This window comes from Penicillium psychrofluorescens, assembly GCF_964197705.1.
Source record: "Penicillium psychrofluorescens genome assembly, chromosome: 2".
In the NCBI taxonomy this organism is placed as follows: Eukaryota; Fungi; Ascomycota; class Eurotiomycetes; order Eurotiales; family Aspergillaceae; genus Penicillium; species Penicillium psychrofluorescens.
In genome coordinates, this window is record NC_133440.1 from 925,018 (window position 1) to 945,628 (window position 20,611).

At 52.8% G+C, this 20,611-nt stretch overlaps 7 protein-coding genes across 7 annotated transcripts; 5 read left to right on the top strand and 2 right to left on the bottom strand.

Moving 5' to 3' along the window:
- Window positions 1-1,385: 1,385 nt before the first annotated feature.
- Window positions 1,386-2,238, top strand: PFLUO_LOCUS2562 (alpha subunit of pyruvate dehydrogenase; the record flags this gene model as incomplete). Its single annotated transcript, XM_073779715.1, has 2 exons — window positions 1,386-1,680; window positions 1,739-2,238. The coding sequence occupies 2 exons, from the start codon at window positions 1,386-1,388 to the stop codon at window positions 2,236-2,238; spliced, it is 795 nt and encodes a 264-aa protein (XP_073636642.1).
- Window positions 2,239-6,976: 4,738 nt separating this feature from the next.
- On the top strand, window positions 6,977-8,128 carry PFLUO_LOCUS2563 (uncharacterized protein; the record flags this gene model as incomplete). The annotated part of the gene is made up of 4 exons (XM_073779716.1): window positions 6,977-6,999; window positions 7,055-7,134; window positions 7,189-7,350; window positions 7,413-8,128. 4 exons carry the CDS (start codon window positions 6,977-6,979, stop codon window positions 8,126-8,128), a joined length of 981 nt encoding a protein of 326 aa, XP_073636643.1.
- A 343-nt stretch (window positions 8,129-8,471) lies between these two features.
- Window positions 8,472-10,882, top strand: PFLUO_LOCUS2564 (uncharacterized protein; the record flags this gene model as incomplete). Its single annotated transcript, XM_073779717.1, has 2 exons — window positions 8,472-8,784; window positions 8,832-10,882. 2 exons carry the CDS (start codon window positions 8,472-8,474, stop codon window positions 10,880-10,882), a joined length of 2,364 nt encoding a protein of 787 aa, XP_073636644.1.
- Window positions 10,883-11,093: 211 nt separating this feature from the next.
- Window positions 11,094-12,062, bottom strand: PFLUO_LOCUS2565 (proteasome core particle subunit beta 2; the record flags this gene model as incomplete). Its single annotated transcript, XM_073779718.1, has 3 exons — window positions 11,094-11,753; window positions 11,823-11,870; window positions 11,937-12,062. The coding sequence occupies 3 exons, from the start codon at window positions 12,060-12,062 to the stop codon at window positions 11,094-11,096; spliced, it is 834 nt and encodes a 277-aa protein (XP_073636645.1).
- A 549-nt stretch (window positions 12,063-12,611) lies between these two features.
- Window positions 12,612-17,225, top strand: PFLUO_LOCUS2566 (uncharacterized protein; the record flags this gene model as incomplete). The annotated part of the gene is made up of 3 exons (XM_073779719.1): window positions 12,612-12,698; window positions 12,758-13,439; window positions 13,498-17,225. The coding sequence occupies 3 exons, from the start codon at window positions 12,612-12,614 to the stop codon at window positions 17,223-17,225; spliced, it is 4,497 nt and encodes a 1,498-aa protein (XP_073636646.1).
- A 284-nt stretch (window positions 17,226-17,509) lies between these two features.
- PFLUO_LOCUS2567 (uncharacterized protein) lies at window positions 17,510-18,368 on the top strand (the record flags this gene model as incomplete). Its single annotated transcript, XM_073779720.1, has 2 exons — window positions 17,510-17,696; window positions 17,872-18,368. The coding sequence occupies 2 exons, from the start codon at window positions 17,510-17,512 to the stop codon at window positions 18,366-18,368; spliced, it is 684 nt and encodes a 227-aa protein (XP_073636647.1).
- Window positions 18,369-18,667: 299 nt separating this feature from the next.
- Window positions 18,668-20,184, bottom strand: PFLUO_LOCUS2568 (PAB1 binding protein; the record flags this gene model as incomplete). Its single annotated transcript, XM_073779721.1, has 3 exons — window positions 18,668-18,690; window positions 18,744-19,641; window positions 19,684-20,184. The coding sequence occupies 3 exons, from the start codon at window positions 20,182-20,184 to the stop codon at window positions 18,668-18,670; spliced, it is 1,422 nt and encodes a 473-aa protein (XP_073636648.1).
- Between the last annotated feature and the right edge of the window lie 427 nt (window positions 20,185-20,611).

Sequence of the window (20,611 nt, forward strand, 5' to 3'; positions counted from 1 at the left end):
GTTTGCTTTCAGGCCAGTGCAGGTGTTACGCGTGGGGTGCGACGCGCTGGAAGCAGTTCTGCTGATGGAGATTGTGCTGCAATATCCTTCAAGGTTACACCATATCAAATGAAAGTGAGTAGGTCAACAAAATCAAAAGATGCAAAACTTGATCCATGAACAATAAGAAGAGACGTTGTGTAGAACAATCTGTTGATCTTGTCTCTTGGTGGGATGCGTCATCGGAGTCGGATAATCAGTTGATCCGGCCATGTCAGCCCATATAACCCGATTAGGCAGTGACTGAACAATTCATGATCGTAGATGATAGCGTGCATTATGATTGGCATTGGCATGTCTAGGATATTGGAACATAAGAGGATGAATAGTCTTCAGCTTATACTAGCTAGTATCTGCACTCCTTGCTAGTTATAAATATAAAATATTGCGTACATTCTTCGCAACATATTTGTATGCGTGACCGAATGGCCAGACCAAGAGCGAGAAGACGACGAAAGACTAAGTGATCGGTTTGAATGCTATAGACGAAAGGAGTTCCAAGTTGGAAAAGGAAAGAGAATGAATGAGAACAGAAACGATCTATATTCAACATCACGTGCCCATGCTAGTCACAATATGTAACCAGTGAGCCAAAGTTAATGCGCCTCTTTATACCAGTAGAGCAATACGGTACCACTGATTAGTACCGTGTTTCAAGGAAGTGTTCCTTAATAGCTTTGCACTTTACCATCTCAGCTAGAAAGTCCTCTTCATGAGTTCATGATTGCGTCACAAGAGATCACGAGAAACAGAGTTGCAAATCCCTCACCGTCGGAAATCGACTTAGAAGATACATCATCCCTTTGACATTAACCTGGTGCTAACATGGCCTTTAATCGAGGGAGACTGTTTCTTTCTCGGGTAGGAGAACCCATCCTCCAAGCTCTTTCACCGCACCGGCCACGTAGCTTTCGAGGACTTGCTCAAATAGCCAGCCTAGAAGACGTTCCAACGGTTAGTCAACTTTTTCTGAAGCAAATTTGACTCATATTGATCTCTCTCCAGGACAATGACAAGCCTTTCACTGTCCCTATATCAGAAAAGAGCTTCGAGACATACAATTTCGATCCGCCCCCATACTTCGTCGAAACTACCAAGAATCAATTGAAGCAGCTGTATTACGACATGGCAAAAGTCAGGTAGGTAGTAAGAAATGATATAATGAAATACAACTAAAGGGGTACAGACGCCTAGAATTGGCCGCCGACCAGTTGTATAAGGAAAAAAAGATCCGTGGATTTTGTCACCTGTCAACCGGACAAGAAGCTGTTTCAGTAGGTATAGAACATGCCATCAGCAAAGAAGACCCAGTTATTACAGCATATCGTTCCCACGGCTTTACTTTGATGCGCGGGGGAACGATCAAATCCATCATCGGAGAGCTGCTGGGTCGGCGCGATGGCATCGCACATGGCAAAGGCGGGTCGATGCACATGTACGCCAAAAGCTTCTACGGAGGAAATGGCATTGTGGGTGCCAATGTGCCCCTGGGAGCTGGCATTGCATTTGCTCAGCAATACAACGACACGACCAATATCACCATGAACTTATATGGCGACGGAGCGGCAAATCAGGGTCAAGTACATGAGGCGTTCAATATGGCGAAGCTGTGGAACTTGCCTGTGATATTCTGCTGTGAAAGTAAATTCATCCTGCCTATGTCCTTGTACCCTGTGACAGGCTAATAAGACACGAACAGACAACCAATATGGAATGGGAACTTCCGCCGAAAGAGCCTCCGCCATGACTGAGTACTACAAGCGCGGCCAATACATACCTGGTCTTCGGGTAGACGGAATGGACGTACTGGCTGTCTTGTCGGCAGTCAGACACGGTCGTGACTATGTGAAGGCGGGCAATGGGCCCATTCTATACGAATATGTCACATATCGGTACGCTGGCCACTCTATGTCTGATCCGGGCGTGGCTTATCGGGGTCGCGAAGAGCTGAAGAGGGAACGGGGCAACGACCCAATTATCAACCTGAAGACGAAATTGGTTCATTGGGGTATCTTCACGGACGACGAGGCGAAGACTATTGATAGAGATGTACGAAAAATGGTCAAACACGAGGTCGAAAAAGCGGAGCAGATGCCTGTCCCGGAGCCTAGGCTTGATGCTTTGTTTAAGGATATCTATGTACCGGGCAGTGAGCCTCTGCAGAGGCGTGGAAGGACGCTCGAAGAGAGTTGGCAGTAGTATCATAGACACCGACTGTGCTTCTTATTGCAGTACCCACCAGCAAATAAACAAAATGAACTCGTTGGGCTAAATGTATTCGGCCTCCATCGGATAGGTTTCCATCATACGAAGGTCACAATGGAGTCATCTCCACGTCAAATCTGAAAGTAGCAAACCTCGAGATAATCTCCACATCTTTGCTCAAACTTTACAATTGAACATTTGCCAACCAGTTCTACCTCTGGAGAAACATTAGTAGCATGGACATGACCTATGCGACCCCGGCTCTGGCAACACCTTCCAGATGTACAGCCGATTTCTCACTGATCCCGGTCGGTCTATCCTGTAAAACATGGAGGAATTGACCAAGAATGCTGAGAGTTCCGGCAGATTGGCTCCCAGAATGCATCGTTTTCCCAACAAATCGCCGATATCCAGCGCTTGGTCCAGCAGTCCGGCCTGAAGTTTCAGATGCATGCCACGGGGACGACGATTGGTACATTTACCCATGAGACTTGCTACATCTCAATCCCGAGATCTGACGACTCACGCACAGATGGACCTTGGGACCAGGTAGTTCAGTTAATTGGATTCGCCCACACCTTCATCCATCAGCAAGGGATCGCCAGAGTCCAGACAGACATTAGGATTCAAACCAGGTATGAGGGCCGGATCTACATCTTACCACCCCCTGACCCATGTCTTTCTCCCTGGTTTCTGATCGCTTTGACAGGACCGATAAAGTCCAACCGCTGGAGGGCAATGTCGCCTCGGTCGAGAGGATTCTGTCTGCCGCTTGAGCCTGCTGGTTTGTCCGGACTCGAGTGCTTCGGGTACACCCGTCCGGGCGCCTCATGAAGGGGAATATTAACCACACCGGGGCTTGCTGAGCTGGTGTTTTGCGCTGGTATTGATTGATGTTAGCCATGCCTGAAAAGAGAAAAAGATCATTTGAAAAGCAAGAATGACAAATAGCCGGGGATTTAACAGCATCGCCATTTCTTAGCCCCGAATATATCCGTCTGAGAAAAAAGGTTGGCTCCCAGCCCCCTCCTAGCTGCTCTCGTATCATTGGTAGTTAGAAATTAGCGATGTTCGAGATGCAGCAGTCCGATCTACAGGGCTTGCAGTTGACAGTCTGCGCCCACACAACTCTGCTTCCGATTGGTGCTGGTCACCTGCCAGCGAGGGGTTCGTATCTTACTCGGGCGAAATTCCAAATACAATCCTTTTCTGTCTTTGCGCACACACGTGTTGTTTGACTTCTACTCACCGGTTCAGCGGGTGGGCCTCCGGAGACAACCATGATGATCAAACAGCACCCCGCATTCTCTGGATTAGTTACCCGGATCGCAATGACAAATGATTCGAACCCCTTCCTCAAGCCAGATTGGGCTGCTGGTGATGTAGTTTGAATTCTTTATTGCGCTTTCAGACACGAATTCTGTTTGGTGGATGGACCAAACAGACCCCGGTCACTGGCGGCACAGAATGCCCTCAGTGGAGAATCAGAATTTGTCAATGCCTGCAAAATCGAACTTTCATCTGCAGGAGACGTTGCCTGGGCGCTTCCCAAGAGATCTTCGGTGAATGGATGTAGACCAGTTTGGGATTAGTTAAGCAGTGGAAATGCGTAGATCCGAAATTGGCAGAGCCGAACACGATGATCCCGGAAGGGCGCTGATCTGAGTTGTTGCGAATAGCGCTGGGCTAGCCAAGTGGCTTCTTGATGAGGTCCGAAACAGAACAAGTAAAAATAGAAGAGTAGCTAACTAACTAATTCATATCATGAGGTTACTAAACATGTATTGTATCGTCTATATATTTCCGTCCGATGCCTATTCAACAGGATGATACATGCGACTGTCGCACCGACCATTTCGCTGTACATCATCACGCAGTCTCTCAGCCTCCTCAGCATGCGTCCTGCAGGGCATATCAGATCGTCGAGACCCTGACGGCCGGTGTAACATGCCTCGGCATTTTTAAATCCATTCGGAGTCGGGAGGAGCCCGACGGCGGGGATTCCCCGTACGCAATTCTAAAACCACTTGCTTTTCAACTGCAGCCTGCAGATGAGTCAATTTCGGTTTGGTCCGGTTTCACTATCCCAAATCTTTCCGGGTCTACGGTCGGAGACGATACAGTAGTGCCTGGAATCCATGCCGTTCTAGGACACGCTACGCTAGCTTGGGTGGCCAGCGGTCTTTGTTCCGTGTCATGCAATTTCGAAGCGACTTGCCTATGCACGGGTTCACTCTTCATACAATTCTGGGAGCACCTCAAGTGTACGGATTTTGGCTCTCGCGCCGGCGTTCCCGACGCTTTGGGACCCGATACTTTCCCAGCAGCCGGGTCGACCCAAAGATTCTGACCCGTCCAATTGTCAATAAAACCACAGGGGAGGTTATTTTTGGCGTCATTGCCTACCAGGTTGTCTGCCAACTTCATTACTATTATTACTGTTATGTATTTATTCGATTTCGACTTTTCTGCCACGTCCTCGAGTATCCTAATTTCGGGGTACACCGAGTGTATGCGTAGGAAAAAGCCGCGGAGATGCAACGCGACATGTGGGACATGCTCCTGGCCACTACCAATCGTGGAGCGCCCCGTCAATCCGTTCGGGACAGTGCTTTGCTAGCCCGTATTGACGGTTGCAATAAATTGCGTGCACGAGACAGAGGACATACAGACGATTGTTCAAGGACGACTCAAGTGGAGTCCCGAGAGTTTTGCGAGCGCGAAGGGAATTATCAATCATTATTGTTATTTCTCTAAATCGCAGACTTTGGTGCGGATATCCGCAGTACAGACAGGAAGGGTACAACCTAGTTCCATGAATGTTCTACGATCTTGGCTCCTGATTGCACCGATTTCTATCCGGCGGTCGATTAGGCAGGTTTTGACTTTAGGGGGATTGCACAGTATCATACTACCCTAAACCGCAAACTGTTCGCAGGGCGAGGCGATTGCAGGGTCGTCGCGCCACAAGTCGGATTCCGGTGCCACGCTATTTCTGACCGATCACTCCTTTGGCGCTGGCTAGGCCTGGAAATGGCAGGAGTCTTTCCCCTTCCGTTTTCCGGAACCTAGACATTCGAAGTGCTGCCTGTTTCACCGTTGGCGACCCTTGGATGAGATAGATGCCTTGGGAACCCTGTACTGTTTACTTACCAAAATTTCCCTGGCGCCGGAGACTAACAGTCCGAGGGTGTTTTGTATTACTGTGTACGCATCTCCTCTTGCGTGAGAGTGGATTCCTGACAGCTCCGCCCACGACCTTAGCCATCTCTGCGGGGCCGATGGCTCAAACTCAGTGGTCGATCAGCCAGCACTTGTTAACTATCGCTTCGCTTGTATTCCGCTAAATATAGTACTATTACAGCCCGAAGTGGCGCCGAATACCCCAGAGCAACTGGAAGGTTAGAGTTGCTTCTCTCCCTGGGATGACCCTGCAGCTCTCTTTCTCATCGGACCAGTCTGGTCAAGAATAAATAAAAACAAGCAAGTCCCAGCAGAAAGGTTGAAGCGGCCCGCCGCCCGGTCGGGATTTCCCAACGGGATGGGTCAGACAGTCCATTGTAGATCATTATTGTGGGCGAGCGCTCTCTGAAAGGGGGCGCGGGTAAATGACGGCATGGCCCGTTGGGAGGCAGTTTCAACAGGATTCGATCCAGGTTCATTATTCCAGGGCGTAAAGGAGTCCACTGAACTGCACAAGGTTCGCCCAGCGGTTCGGCCGTTCCGCTACAATACTCCAGGCGCCCCGCCCCTGGAACGCCCGCGTCGGATTTATGGATGAAATAAATGCCAATTACGAACGTCGTTGGACGAATTGATCGACCATCAAATAAAAAAAAAACAAGGCAGGGTTTGTTCACTCAATACCTTTTTTTTTGTACAGTAATTCTGTAAAGAATTACTCCGGCTCCGCTCTGAAGACACCAAGACCCCGTGCGGATCATACTACACCTTGCCCCTCCTTCCAAGCCAAGCCTGGAAGATTAATAACTAATGCTCGCCCAGCAAGATCAGACCCCCCTTTAATCGACCCGCACATTGAAATTTGGATTATTGCGTGTCCGCCCGAACCGCTCTCATAGACTGACTTCAACCTTGTACCCCCATCCATGCACGCACATAGGGGGACTCCACCCCGACCACCACCACAGACGCCCTCCCGGCGATAGGTGTATGAAAAAGGCCACCCGGTCAGATCTCTCTTCTTGGGTAGTTTTCCGGATCGCCTTCCCGTCCTGCCAAAATCATAACTTAATCCAAGCTGTCGGGACGAACTGCAGCAAAAGGTTTCATTTCGCCACCACCTCATCCCTGTGATCTTTAACAACGACTCGATTTGAGTAAGGCATGATCGTTCGGAGTGGGCCGTGAAATGGAGTATTATTGCCAGACGCTCTGGTCCTCTCTATCAGCTAAGTAATCTTTTCTGGGCTTCCCCCATGGGCCACACCCCGTTGTTAGGATGCAGGTGCTAAACCTATCTCACAGTTCACATCTATCGCGATAGCCATCATTTGCTACAATATCCGCATCCGTTGTCTGTCTCATTGTGCTTAAAGTTGGCCCGCTGGGTGCAACTCGAGACCGTCAGGATGGTTTCAAGACCTCCGGTAAGCATTTTCTGATACTGTTGTTCCGCATGCCTTATGTGGTGAATCTGGTGTTTCATCTTCATATCCTGTGTTTCGATATTCCACATAACCTTGCCAATCAGATGTGCTAATGCCGCGATATGCAGGACTCGGGCCGTGACTGGTAATGCTGCCCCAACGGGGATCAAGTACAGCCATGACTAACTGGATGCCAATAGTGACACGCAGTCACTGACTGATAGTGTGACGGACTACCCTATTGAGAACGGAAGACGGTATCATAAGTACCATGAAGGAGGTACGTTTTGCTTTCTTTTGGTCTGCTGACTAGTGTGTCTGACTCGACATGTAGCCTATATCTACCCCAATGACGAGCAAGAGCTGGATCGTCTAGATATGCAGCACCACATGTTTAAAATGATACAAAATGGCAACTTATTTCATGCCCCGCTTGACAATCCAAAGCGCATTCTCGACGTTGGCACTGGTTCTGGAATATGGCCAATCGAGATGGGTATGTTACCATTTTCCACTCACAGTAGTACACATATATTCACACTTTTTTGTCTTTGGCAGCGGCTTTGTTCCCCGAAGCCGAAATTACAGGAACAGACCTCTCGCCGGTGCAGCCAACAGAGGTGCCCGAGAACGTCGATTTCCTCATTGACGATGCCACCGAGGAAGAGTGGCTCTGGGACAAAAACCATTTCGACTTCATCCATACTGCTCACATGATTGGTGCAATGCCCTCATTTAAGAAACTCCTCCGACAAACCTACAAATACCTCAAGCCCGGGGCTTACATCGAATGCCAGGAGGTGGACCCCAAGCCAAAATGCGACGATAACACCATGCCTCCCGAAAACCCTGACGGCTACAGCGCCTTTGCTCTACATGACTGGTTCGATCTCAACATGCGCTCATGCCAGGATGCCGATCCGCCCCGGCAATTTCGAATAGCACACCGCATCGAGAAGTGGATGAAAGAAACGGGATTTGTGGATGTCCAGCAGCATGTCTACAAAGTGCCCACCAACCCTTGGCCCACCGACGATGGCATGAAACGGATCGGGTCCTGGAGTGAAAGTAACTGGCTCGAGGCTCTTTCGGGGTGGTCATACAAGCCATTTACTGCACTGGGCTGGTCGAAACCGGAAATCGAAGTCTTCCTTGTGGATGTGAGGAAGAGTATCCAGAACCGCAATGTGCACGCCTATATGGACTACTATGTGGTCACCGGACGAAAGCCTCTTTCAAACGAAACGCCCTCTCCAGCGTCCTCATCACGCTGATCTTACCCATCGTTCAATATCGCTGAAATGATTCGCACGAGAGATACCATTGACGAACGACCATGACTTTGCATGCATTGCATAGGCGCGGGGGAATTGCATTTTCATTTCCCTTTCTTTTATGTACCTTGACCAACATAGCTTACTCTTATTTACTACCATTGTTTTCTCATTGATTATTGCCGTTGTTTACTTCCGTATAGTTCGTCCCAATGGTCATTGGGCTTATATAAGCCCGATTAGTCACCGCCAAGGCCGGCTGACCCTGAAGCTTCGGCTTTCTCCAACCACCGCTGCGACATTTCCAACCCTCAATTGGCTCGCGCATGCCAGCATTGTCCTCATGTCGTTTGGTAGACATGCCTACCGGCATGCTCTAAAGCCACCACCTGCGCAGATTCTTGACCACCTGTGGATCAGTGATGATTTGCTCGCTGCGACCTTCCGTCGCTTCGTCAATGGTCAGCGACGACATGGCAGTTATGTTCCCGGGCCCCTCGAGGCACGAAGGCGCCTTGCGAAGCGGCGGAATACTGTTCTCGCGAGCATGGGCGGAGGATCAGCGGACGATCTTGCGTGTTTGTTTGGTCGCAACGGGAGGGAACATATGAAGTGGACGGACCATCCGTGGCAGAGAGCGCAATTGGGACCTCAAGGTACGTGCGGCCCAGGAGATGGGCTTTCCTTGATCTAACAGGCCCAGAAAACCTTGCCGAATATTCACTGGGTACCCCCGAGGTTCCTTTCCCTTTTTACGGCCAAAATCCCGACACCCGCGAATCCCATGCGCCAGACCCTCAATCGTCGAATTCCGTTGGTGATGGCACAGCAACGCGCAGTGAGCTTCTGGATCAATTTTTGGGAAAAGAGAAGTGGGGGATTGAGGAAGCCAGAGATTTTGTACGTCGAATGCAAATTGATCTCCAGCGAGAGCCACGGTATAGCCGACAGATATTCGAGAAATTGCGCCAGCGTTCCGACATAACAGAGGCCATTACATTTCTGCAGGACCCATTCTTGAACACTTTTGGCTCTGGGAATTTCCTTGCGGCCATGGAGCCCTTCACTCAAACGAAAACGAAACGCTCTAAGCAAACTGCGTTTTTCGGCACGATTAACTGGGCTCTGGAGCTGGGGTTAATCCCAGCTGATGAACTCTGTCTCATCGTCAAGACTCTACCGAAAACTATCATCGAGGGGAACAACAGGCTGGGGGACTGGTATCCCAAGACGCTTCGAAAACACTACCGCGCAATGTGGACAGCAATCGGCCGATGCAATGTTCTTGGGTATCATGACCTGGACCCGAAAGTTGTGGATGCTTGGCTAGGACAACTCCTCAAGACGCGCACTTTTTACTTCGCCGAGGAAATAATCATTGCTACGCATAACCCCGCTTCAGATAGTCGCTGGGCTTCAACCTTGATCAAAAGCTGGCTGGAAGCCATGGGGCCGCTCGGTACAGATACAGGTCTACGGTATCCCAGCAACCTGCTCACCCAACTGGACTCAGACTCCGCGGCCAAGTGTCTCATTCAAGTGACCGAGTCCTTGGTGTCAACTAAGGACAAGACTCACAGGAATCAACTGCTCGAGCGGTGGAGGGATTGCTTGTTGAATGTGCCAAACGTTTCGAACATTGCGAGCTCACATGTCTGGCTGGATCTCCCCGATGCCTACACCGAAGGGCTTGGAGAGAAGCTGGCTTCCAGCACATCCGATCTACCGGCACAGCATCAAATCATCCTGCGCCTTTGGATTTTACGGACCTTATGTCAATCTATTGGGGCCATGTATAACCAAAGCACCCGAATCACAGACATGCCAATCATGTTGCTGTTCAACCTCTACGAGACCGCGACAACCCAAAGTGATGGATCTTTCCTCTCGGACTTGATGCGTGGAATTATCGATCTGGAGCTTCCTTACAATAGCCTCCTATTGCTGGCTGTCGATCTCAAGCTTGGAAAGCTGGTTAACAAAGCCAATCGCAAAACCCTCGAGCTGCTGGAAACCTCACAGATCTCTTTGAATGATGTCTGGAATAACCAGATAGCGTACAACGGGGTCCGAAACATTTTCTACGGCGCCTTTGAACAAATGGTCCGCCACATAGATCTCACCAGTTCTGCGTCCGTGGAAGAGTGCCTGCATCTGGCGAGAGCAGGAGACTCGGAGAGTGTCTGGATCCTCACCCGGCTCCTCGACATACACACCCCGTTGAAAATGTCCCTCCACAAGGCTTGGCTGCCCATCGTCGATCCGGGAGAAAAAGCTCTCGTGCGCTACCATCCAGTGCCCCGCTCCAGCCATTACCCCGATCCGCGCGCTGCAGTGGACTTCATACATCAACTGGCTATTGCGTTTTCCTGCTCGGAGCAGCTGAATCCATCGCGCTCGTTCCACCTCATCCGCTGGCTGTACGCTTATCTGCGCAAGTGTGGTGCACCAGTGTATCCGTCGTTTGTGCGGGCTATGTATCATGCTGGCGTGGTGCGATATCGTCGAGAGGGACGGTCCGTTGTGCCCACACAGTATGAGTACATCATGAAAGCCATCACGAAGTTTGAATGGCCTGAGTTCCTTGAACATCCGGATGCGCCTTCTCAAATCGGACTTGACTGTCCGGCTTCTATCAATGCGATTCTCACTGACAAGAGCAAGAAGGCTGCTCGCAAGGCCGCGAAGCCAGATACTATGTCCGACCGGCAATGGTGGCGCGCGCTTAATAAATGGGAAAGGCAGCGTAGTTAGTATATAGAGATACCCAAATTACAGTTTTTCTTGATCAAATCAATATTGTCTTGATTTCGTGTGTTTCTAGGTGTGCCCTCAATGATACTTGAAGCTCCAGCACAAACTCCACGAACAAAGCCAACCACAGCCGCCCTGGTTACCATCGTACAATATAGCAGTGAAACAGATCAACCCAGAAGCGCATTAAGACAACCCAACCCGACGCAGTCTAAGAATCCACCTCCATCTTCTCCCCAGTCGCCAGCTCGTCACTGCCCGACAAGTTTTCGATGGTGACATAATTCTTCATATCCTCCTTGCTGATGATCTTCTGGTTCAGCCACGCGGTGGTGCCCTTGGGGAAGCGGTAGTTGCGCTCCTTGTGACCGCGCTCATTGGGCCTCATGTAGTTGCGCAGCAGCTCGGTGGGCTTATCCTTCGAGATAACGCACACGTCGACATTGCTGCCGGACCCCAAGTCGTTGAAGATACCCGCCTTGATGGCCTCGGAGCAGAGCGCGACGGCCCCCTCGCGGTCCAGGTTGGGCCGCCACATCGTCTCGAACACCGACATTGCCGCCAATGAGCCCGAGCCCATGGTCACGTACGGCAGCTTGTCTGTCGAGCCGTGCGCGTGCACAGTGAATAGACTGACGCCAGTCGGGTCCGCGCCAGCAACCACCAGGTAAGCGCCGATGTGACCCTGGTACCGGAACAGGTGCTGCTTGAGCATGGTCATGCAGGTGATGACGCGCGGATCGCGGCCCGTCGATAGGGAGTGCAATTCGACGTTGGAGCTGATGAGGGCGGTGGTGAATTCGGTGTCGGCAGCTGTACCGGCGCCAGCACACCAGATCTTCGGCGAGATGTAGTGTAGTTTCTCACAGTTCTACCATCGGATCCATGTCAGCTTCAGTTCAGAAACAAGCCTCTCCAAAAAAAAGCGTGCTGTTCATACCTTGTCTGCTACTATAGGACCGCTGGTAGCTCTGGTATCTGCGGCAATCTGTCCATCCCCCCGTCCTAGTCAGCGCTGGACAGCAACACAGCTTGGAAATCATCGGAACCATACCACAACGCCATTATCGTAAATACAGCCAACAATAGTTGTACCGGTGCTGGTAGCTTTGGGGAGGGGGACGCCCCTGGCGTGAAGGGCCGCGTTGCGGTTGTAATTGGAGAAGTCGAAACCCGGCATCCTGACGGCGCAGGTGTGCACGATCTGTGTTGGGATGAAACAAGAATGCAGATGGTGCTGAAGCAAGTGGCGGATCAGCACGGAGTAGGAGCGAAGGTGGAGGTGGAAGGGGTGAGGAAGGCAGTTGGTGATGGGAGTGAGAAAGAGGAAGTCGAGCTGTTTGGAGTGACGAAGCTCCCGCAGCCTAACTCAGTTGCGGCCTCAGCCGTCAGGCGCTAAGGCAGCCAAAGCTCTCTTCGGGTGTTTTTGCTGTCCGTTAGTTATTTTCCAGTCCAACAACCTCCATCCCTCTTCGCGGTGGTGCTCTTTCTTCCACCGGGATTTCAGTCCACCATCGATCTCGACCGCTTCCTTTTCACTTTGTCACGCTCTTTCTTTTCTTCAAAAGTCGTCGCACCAGGGTCTTTGCGCGTACTTTGCACCTCGTTAGGCGGAGTCCGTAGGCAGCCCGACTATCCTTCTCTCCTACGCCGTCAAGCTCCTCGTCGCTCAATGCTTCCAAGACCAGCGCATCATTAGGCGACTCATCCCGAACTCGACCAACTCATAATGTCTTTCGGCTTTGGGGCATCCGCCCCCGCTGCTGGGAGCGCGTCAGCGGAGCTTGGGCCGGAGCTTTCAGATGTTTTCACAGATGTATGCCACCGCGCCAGTTCCACTGATCTTTGATAGTTCTTATCTGACATTTAGCACAGGAGGTTGGTTTCAAAGGTGTCTCCGGCGACGCAAACATTCGATTCCTCCCCACCCCCTGGCCCGACAACGCACTCCCATCCCCAACATCCTCCCTATTAGCTGTCGCGCAGACAAAGGGAGTGGTGGTCGGCGCTGGCCCCGACACCCTTGTTGTCGCGAGCACAAAAGCTGTGAGGGAATCTATCGTGGCACCAACTGGGGCGGAGAAGATCAAAACCAAGCCCTTCCAACCACAGGCGACGATTCCCCTTCCTGCCCGGCCGACACATGTGGCCTTCACATCAGGCGACGACGCGTTGATACTCGCAACAGAGAATGGCTCTCAGATCTCTGTTTTCCAGACAACTAGCCTTATGCAAGGAAATGGGCAACCGGCTTTTTCGATCCAGACAAATGGCGTGTCTCTGCGCACCGTTGCGCCGAATCCTGATCCCAACTCCACCTTTGTTGGACTGGTTACTGCCAACGGCGAGCTACTCATGGCTGATCTGAAGTCTGGAAATCTCGTTTCGGGACCAAATGGACCTGTTCTCAAGACTGGTGTCAGCAGCATTTCCTGGAGCAACAAGGGGAAGCAGCTTGTGGCCGGGTTGGGGGATGGAACCGGATACCAGATGACCCCAGATGGAACGAAGAAGGATGAGATCCCACGGCCATCGGATTTGGAAGGTGAATGTCATGGTAAGTCCCTTCTGCCCTTGCTTAGCTGCTCAAAAGACGTGCTCACACCTCCACGCAGTCTCATCCATCGCCTGGCTTGAAAATGATATCTTCTTCGTGGTGTATACCCCAAATGCTCTCGAGGATGATATGGGACAGAATCCACCATCTTCCTATTACATTATCACGAGGCGCAAACAGGCGCCATTCCTAATCCAAAGATTGCCCGAAATCTGCTCGACCCTTGGTTTCGCCATGAAGCGCACTCCCGCCTACCAGTTCATTGTGCGGTTGAGAGATTACAAGCCTCACTTAAAGGATGCATTGATTGTTTCATCAACTGCGTCTGCTGATGTTGGTCTCGTCACTCGGTCTGACCAGCCTCTGGCACATGATGACGCCGCCAAAAATGCCATCGGTCAATTTACTACCACTGACTTCAATGATGACACTAAACGAGCATCTATACCGCTGAAAGACTCCAGCGACGACACATCGGTCATTGGTTTCTCAGCTGATCTGTCGAGCACTGAGAGTGTGATTGAACCCGTTGCCGGTGAAGAGATACAGGAGAGTTCGACACCTCTGCCCAATTTGCTGCTTCTCAATAATGACGGCATTCTTTCCTCTTGGTGGTTTATCTACAATGAGGCTGTTCGTCAGAAAATTCCATATTCCGGCGCGGCCCCAGCGAACCCAGCACAGTCACAACCCCAGCAACCCGCCGCAACACCGACACCGGCGCAGCAGCCTTCCTTTGGCCAGTCGTCATTCGGCACCCCATCACCATTTGGCGGATCGACATTTGGAAAGCCATCCGGTCGAGCCGCTTTCGGTAATCCATCTGCCATGGGCGCATCCACTATGGGCGCCACAGCATTCGGAAAGCCATCTGCTGCTGCTTCATTCGGAAGCCCTTCGCAATTAGGCGGAGGCGCAGCCCCGGCTTTTGGAAAGCCGTCTGCCCCTGGTCCCTCGTTCGGGGCTCCCTCTCAACCTGGGCCTGCCTTTGGTGCTCCTAGTACTCCCGGACAAACTGGGGCGCAGTTTGGAAAGTCTGGGTTTGGAGCAATGGGCTCAAGCTCAACATTCGGGCAGTCGAGCACCCCCGGGAAGAGCCTTTTGGGAACCGGTGGTGCTGCTAGTGGAGGCGGCTTCAGTTCATTCTCGAGTGGAGGCGGATTTGGAGGATTTGCTGCGGCCAAGCCCGGAGACTCGCCGTTCGCGAAAACCGGCGAAAGTGCTTTCGCCAAAGGTTCGGAGTCACCATTTGGTGCTTCCGCTCAGAACAACACCGCTTTTGCTGCTCCCTCAAAACCCACGGAAGTGAAAAATCCTTTTGGCCCTACACCCGGTGGCTTTGCCCTGGGATCTACCTTTAAGGGCGATGGGACGGCTGCCAATGATGGCCCCAAACCCGACAAGCCTTCGGGAGGTGCATTCTCCTTTGGTGGTTCGTTCGATGAAATGGTCTCGTCGCCGAGCAAGGCCAGTCCTGCTGAAGCTATGGACGATATGGAAGATGCGGGTGAATCCCAGCTGGCGCAGCCTGCGAAGACCGAGACACCTTCCATCTTCGGCGCAGCGAGTAAACCTGCTTCCCAGACTACTCCGTCCATCTTCGGCGCACAGACGCAATCCAACAAAACAACGACCGAGGTCGAGACCGGCAAATCAAGCTTCTCAATGTTTGGCAATAATGCCACTCCGATCCAAGTGACTAGTCCTCTATCGGAACCCTCAGACAAGACTGCCACGCCCATGAAAGAACAGCTTCCAACTACACCTCCATTCTCAGCTCTCGAGGCACCCCTACCACCCGATCCTACAAGCAGAGCCTCCTATGCCGCCGGAGACACGTCGGCCTCATCGAATGTATCGAAGAGTTCAGTAGAAGATGCACCTCTCCCTCCAGATTTCATTGGCCGAAAGACGTCGGAGCCCAAGGTGGAGGATGATGCACCGCTTCCCCCGGATTTTATGACCAAGAAAAAGCCTACTTCGCAACCTGAGAATGCTCCTCTTCCTCCAGATTTCTTGACCAAACCCAAGAAAACAGATACCGAAGCTGTTCCTGAGGATGCACCATTGCCCCCGGACTCCTTCGCTTCAAAGGCCAGACCCAAATCTCCGGAGAAGGCAATTCCCATTCCCGATGGTTCTGATGCGGATTCGGAGCAGGAGCCGGACGAGTCTGATTTCTCCGATAGCGGCGAAGAAATTGAGAATGAGGAGAGCTCTACGGAGGAAACCGAGTCGAAGGCGCTGTCGGGCCAAAGCTCCTTCGGTGCCCCGTCCGTGCAGAGCGGTACGAGTGGTCTCTTTAGCGGCGTTTCGAAGCTCGCACAGGACGCGAAAGAGCCTCAAAAACCACGGCAGCTCTTTGGCGAAATCCCCAAGCAGCCCCTTCTTCCGCCCCCTGGACCTGTCGCTCAAGCGGGGCGTGAACCTGATCGGTCGCCCAGTCCTACCCGAGTCAGTTCGCAGAAGAGTGTCTTGTTCTCGAAGCCAGAGACACGCAAAGACATAGGAAGTGCTTTGTCTGCTCGCAAGGCGTCGTTGACTCAACTCGCGGGTCGCGATAGGCAGCTCCAACTGCCCAGCGACATTGCTCGTGAGGAACAGGACCGTGCAAGTGCTGCTGCCCGGCGGAGAGAGGAAGAAGAAGAACTTGTCCTTTCGGATGATGACGAAGATGAGCGTCTACGTGCTGACCTGGCCCGTCCTGTGGAGCCCGTTTCGACGCTTGACCCATTCCTGCCTCACCAGAACTACATGGGCGAGACGGCCAAACCCGGCATCGCAGGCCAAATCGAACGACTGTACCGAGACATCAATTCCATGGTCGATACTTTGGGAATCAACGCTCGTTCCATGGAGTCATACCTCCTGTTCCAGCAACCTGCACAAACAACCGATGCTGCCAAATTAGTGGGCATCCTGCAAGGCGACCAGCCCACTGATGTTTTGGACCAGAAGCTGTTCCTGAATAACATTGCCAGTCTTGATGAAGTAGTGGTTGCTCTAGCTCGTTCCCTCAGCGAACAGCGCGTGCAGGGTGTCGAAGACAAGTTGGAACAATGCCGAGACCTTCTGGCCAAGGAGATCGTGATGTTGCGCGGGCAGTATGCTAGCATCCGCAAGACTCTCGACGCTCACACCGACACTGGGGCTATTCTCGCGGCGCCTCTTTCCGCAGAACAAGCTACTCTTCAGCACGACCTGCGGACCGCATTTACGGGGATCCAGGCCCGGATGGCCGATCTGGAGCAGGGCGTGTCGCTTCTGCGTGCTAGGATCGCCGACATTCCACGCCCAGAAGGCGCCGATGGTGACTCTAAGAAGATGAAGCGGCCCACCGTCGAAGCCGTCACGTCTACGATTGCGACAATGATGAGCATGGCTGAAAACAAGAGCAGTGACATTGACGTTTTGGAGGCCCAGATGCGCAAGCTCGGTGTAGACATTACCACCGTCCCCGGGAGCCGCGAGGAGTCTCCCTTCACCACTCCTCGCAAGAATGCCGGCCGATTCCCTACAACGCCAGGCTCCCGCGGGTCTTTGGACGGCAGTGCCTACCACACTCCCGAGTCTGCGTCGCGTGGGGCCAACTTCCGCGCCAGCATCAACGGGTCTGCGAAGGCGAGTCGCCTGCGCAGTATGGAGGGGGCCATCGTGCCCGTTCTTGCACAGGAGGAGAGCGCCCGATGGAAGGGCAGGAGTCAGCGCCGCCACCAGCTGGTTGACAATCTGAAGAAGGCAATTGATAGCAAGAAGACGAAAGTGCGAGGTGTGGACGATCTATAGCGGTGGTGTCTTTACAGGCGTGTGTGCTCATGCATTTGGTTTCTTGGCGTGTTTTGTTCTTCCTAATCAGGCGTGTTGTGTTGTATGAACCGGAAGGCCGGGCGAAACCAGTCTGGGGAGTATGTACATAAAATTACTTTCTGCTAATTGACGCTTGACTCTCCACCAACGAAAACAATCGACTAGAGGAACCGCTGTAGACACTGACATCATCAGCGTGACATCAGTACTGTCTCACTCGCTTTCATTCCTCCCTCTCGACTATTGCCGATCCATAAGCCATCATGTCGGCGACCATCAGCGAGTTCTTGTTCTTCAAGGTCAAGCCCACCGTCAAACCGGAAGATCCTTCCAACGCGGAAGGCGAGGCCCTGCTCAATGCTCTCCGCACTGTGAATCAGCACAGCGGCTACAAGAGCTCGGTCTGGGGACGCAGCGTCGAAGACGAGAATACTTTGGTTTGGGTTGTCGGTATGTCTTACCTTGCCTATACATTCATTCTTCCTATACAAAGCCTCAAAACCCCCCATATGGCACATACTCAGATATGTATATTGCCCATCCACCTCGCAAAAACTACTCGCCCCGGGGATTACATGTATACAATTAGCACAATTGACAAACAAATCCCCCAAAAATAACACAGACTGGACCGACGCTCGCGGCTCCACAATCTCCAACAGCCTAACCCCCTTCCTGGACCCCAGCAACTCGCAACCCCCGATAGCGCTGTACGCAACGCTAACGCCGCCAATCTCCAACACGGACACCCTGACCCAGAACCCCGTGACGGAGCTGTGCATCCTGCCGTTCGCGAGCTCACTGACCACCGAAGAGACAAAGCAGTTGCACAGCGACCTGATCAGCTTCCGCACGACGCTGGTTGAGCAGCTGCCGCAAACCGTGGGCCCACGGTCCTGGGCAATGGGCCACGTTGATCGGCCGAGTACGATCAAGCATGGCAAGAGTCCCTCCGGGATGGCGGTGCTGCATTTGCTGGCGGTTGGGTGGGAGAGCGTCGAGGCGCATATGAATGCTAAGCAGACGGAGCAGTTTGGGAGGAGTATTGCGCCTATTCGGGAGAAGATGCTCGGGCCTGTTCCTGGGCTGGAGTTGAAGCATGTTAGATTTCAGAAGGTTTGATTTGATGACGGTAGTGGTGGATCGGTGGGTTTGAGAGCGTTGGTTAATGGAGAAGAGGAAAAGATGATGGATAATAAGATATGGGTAGAAGAAAGACAAAACTACTGCTTCGGGTTGAAAAGATCAGATCTCACTATTAGGACGCAAAGGGTCGGATCGCTGGCCTCAGATAAGATACAACAAGAAGGTGAAAAAAAAAGAAGACACACTCCGTGAGGAAACAATCAGAAAAGAAAAACATGGACCACCGTAAGCTTTTATGGAGGAAACGACGGCAAACCTAGACTCCCACGATCTCATCAGACTCGGTGCTTCTCGCTCTCTGGATGGAAGTTAGTATAGACTCATATCATAGGCGGGGAAGCAAAAACGAACCAAGTCGCGAGTACAGCATGTACAGAGCCATCTGGTTGCACTCCTGGGTACCGGTGATAGTGACCAGACGCTCATTGCTGCTCTCCTGGGGCTCATTGATTTTGATGACGCTGCCACTCAGATGACGGATCTCGTTGATCTTGGCGCCGCCCTTGCCAATGATGGCTCCGACCATGTCGTTGGGGATGTAGATCTGCTGGGTCAGTGGCTGGCCGGGCATGGCGCCGCCCACCGGAGCCTGGGGAGCTTGCTGTGGAGCACCGCGGCCGGGACTCGGCTGCGGTCCACCAGCGTAGGGCGCGGGCTGGTGAGGACCGGCTCCAGCATAAGGAGTGTGCGGGGCACCGCCATAGGGCATTGCCGGCTGGCCCACGGGAGTGGGAGCAGGCTGGCCATGCATGTAGGGAACACCGTAGGCGCCGGCTTGGGCGCGGTTGGGGTGGGGGTGGTGTCGCTTGAAGGTGTCCGGATGGCCGTACTGGCCGCCGGCTGGCTGAGGAACGTATGGAACCACTTGCATGCCGCCGGGAACGGCGCCCGCAGGACCGCCGCTGCGGGTGGCGTAGGCTGAAGCCGCGGGACCGCCGAAACGCTCTGTCAGCTGCTCAACCAGGGTGACTGCGACGTAGTAGGTAGCAATGTGCACAGCATCGGCCACGCCGAGAATGACGAGGGAACGCTCGGTGGAGAGTGGAAGGCAGGCGTCGGAGGCGTTGAGCCGCGCACCGGATGCCTCCTGGATCTCACGGATGCGACTACCACCTTTGCCGATGATGGAGCCGATGAGAATGTGCGGCATTAGCAAACGCAGGGGGTACGTCTTGGACTGGGCAGTGGAAGGGGCATCGAGGGGTTCAGTGTTCAGGGTACGGATGATCAGACCAAACGCCTGGGCGTCCTGTTAGATGTAATCCAGACAAAGAAGAGAAGACAGACTTACCTTGGCAACGGCATCCTGGGGGCCGCTCACGGTCAAGATACGCTCCACGGCACCCCGAGAATAATCGCTGACGGTGCACTTGGCACCCGACAGACGACGGATCTGGGACACATTCTCACCTCCCTTTCCAATGACGGTAGCTGCCTCCGGGCTGGAGATTACGGCACGAATATGCACCCAATTCGTCTCATCCTGGGGCGGACCCTGCTGATCGGACTGGGAGCCGGCGCGTTCGCCATGCGAGGCAGTCGACTGAATAGGCTGGGTCTCGGTGCTGGGTACCTTGCCATTGGGTGCATCAGGGACGACGGTGTCTTCCTGGGTATCCTTCGAACCATCGATGGTGGGGATCTTCTCGGTCTCGGCGTCACCGTCGTCCCGGACTACTTTGTCCAATGCGGGACGCTTGGCCTCGGGCTGGTCGTTGGGGCCTGAGGGCGAAGACGGGTCCTCAAGAGGACGCTTCGTCGACTGCAGGTTGTTGGTTGGGGAAGCTGACATGGTCGTTCACTGGGCTGTTTGATTCTTTACGTGAAAGGTCGAAGGTGTGTCAAAAATGACAATCTGCTTTCTTCTTGAATGATGATCGTTTTATGTACACCAGAGGTTCTGAAGAAAACTTGCTGGTGCTGGCGGTGGACGGGAGAGGGAGAATTTGGTGCTTTTGAGGTGCTGGAAGGGAGTGCCGTGACGGGACGGGGAGTGCAGGTCAGGATAAGCAGATGGAAAGCGTGTGATAGGTGACCGGTAGAGATGTGCGGAAAGGGTATGAGGCTGGGTGAGGGTGATGAAGGTCGTGATGAAAGCGACGGTAAGAGAAGAAAAAACGAGATGACCGGAATGTAGGAAATCGGGTAGGGAAGATGTTCAAGCTGTACTGAGCCTTGGGTACCACTGAAGCCTCGGGCCGGGAGGGGGAGGGGAGTGC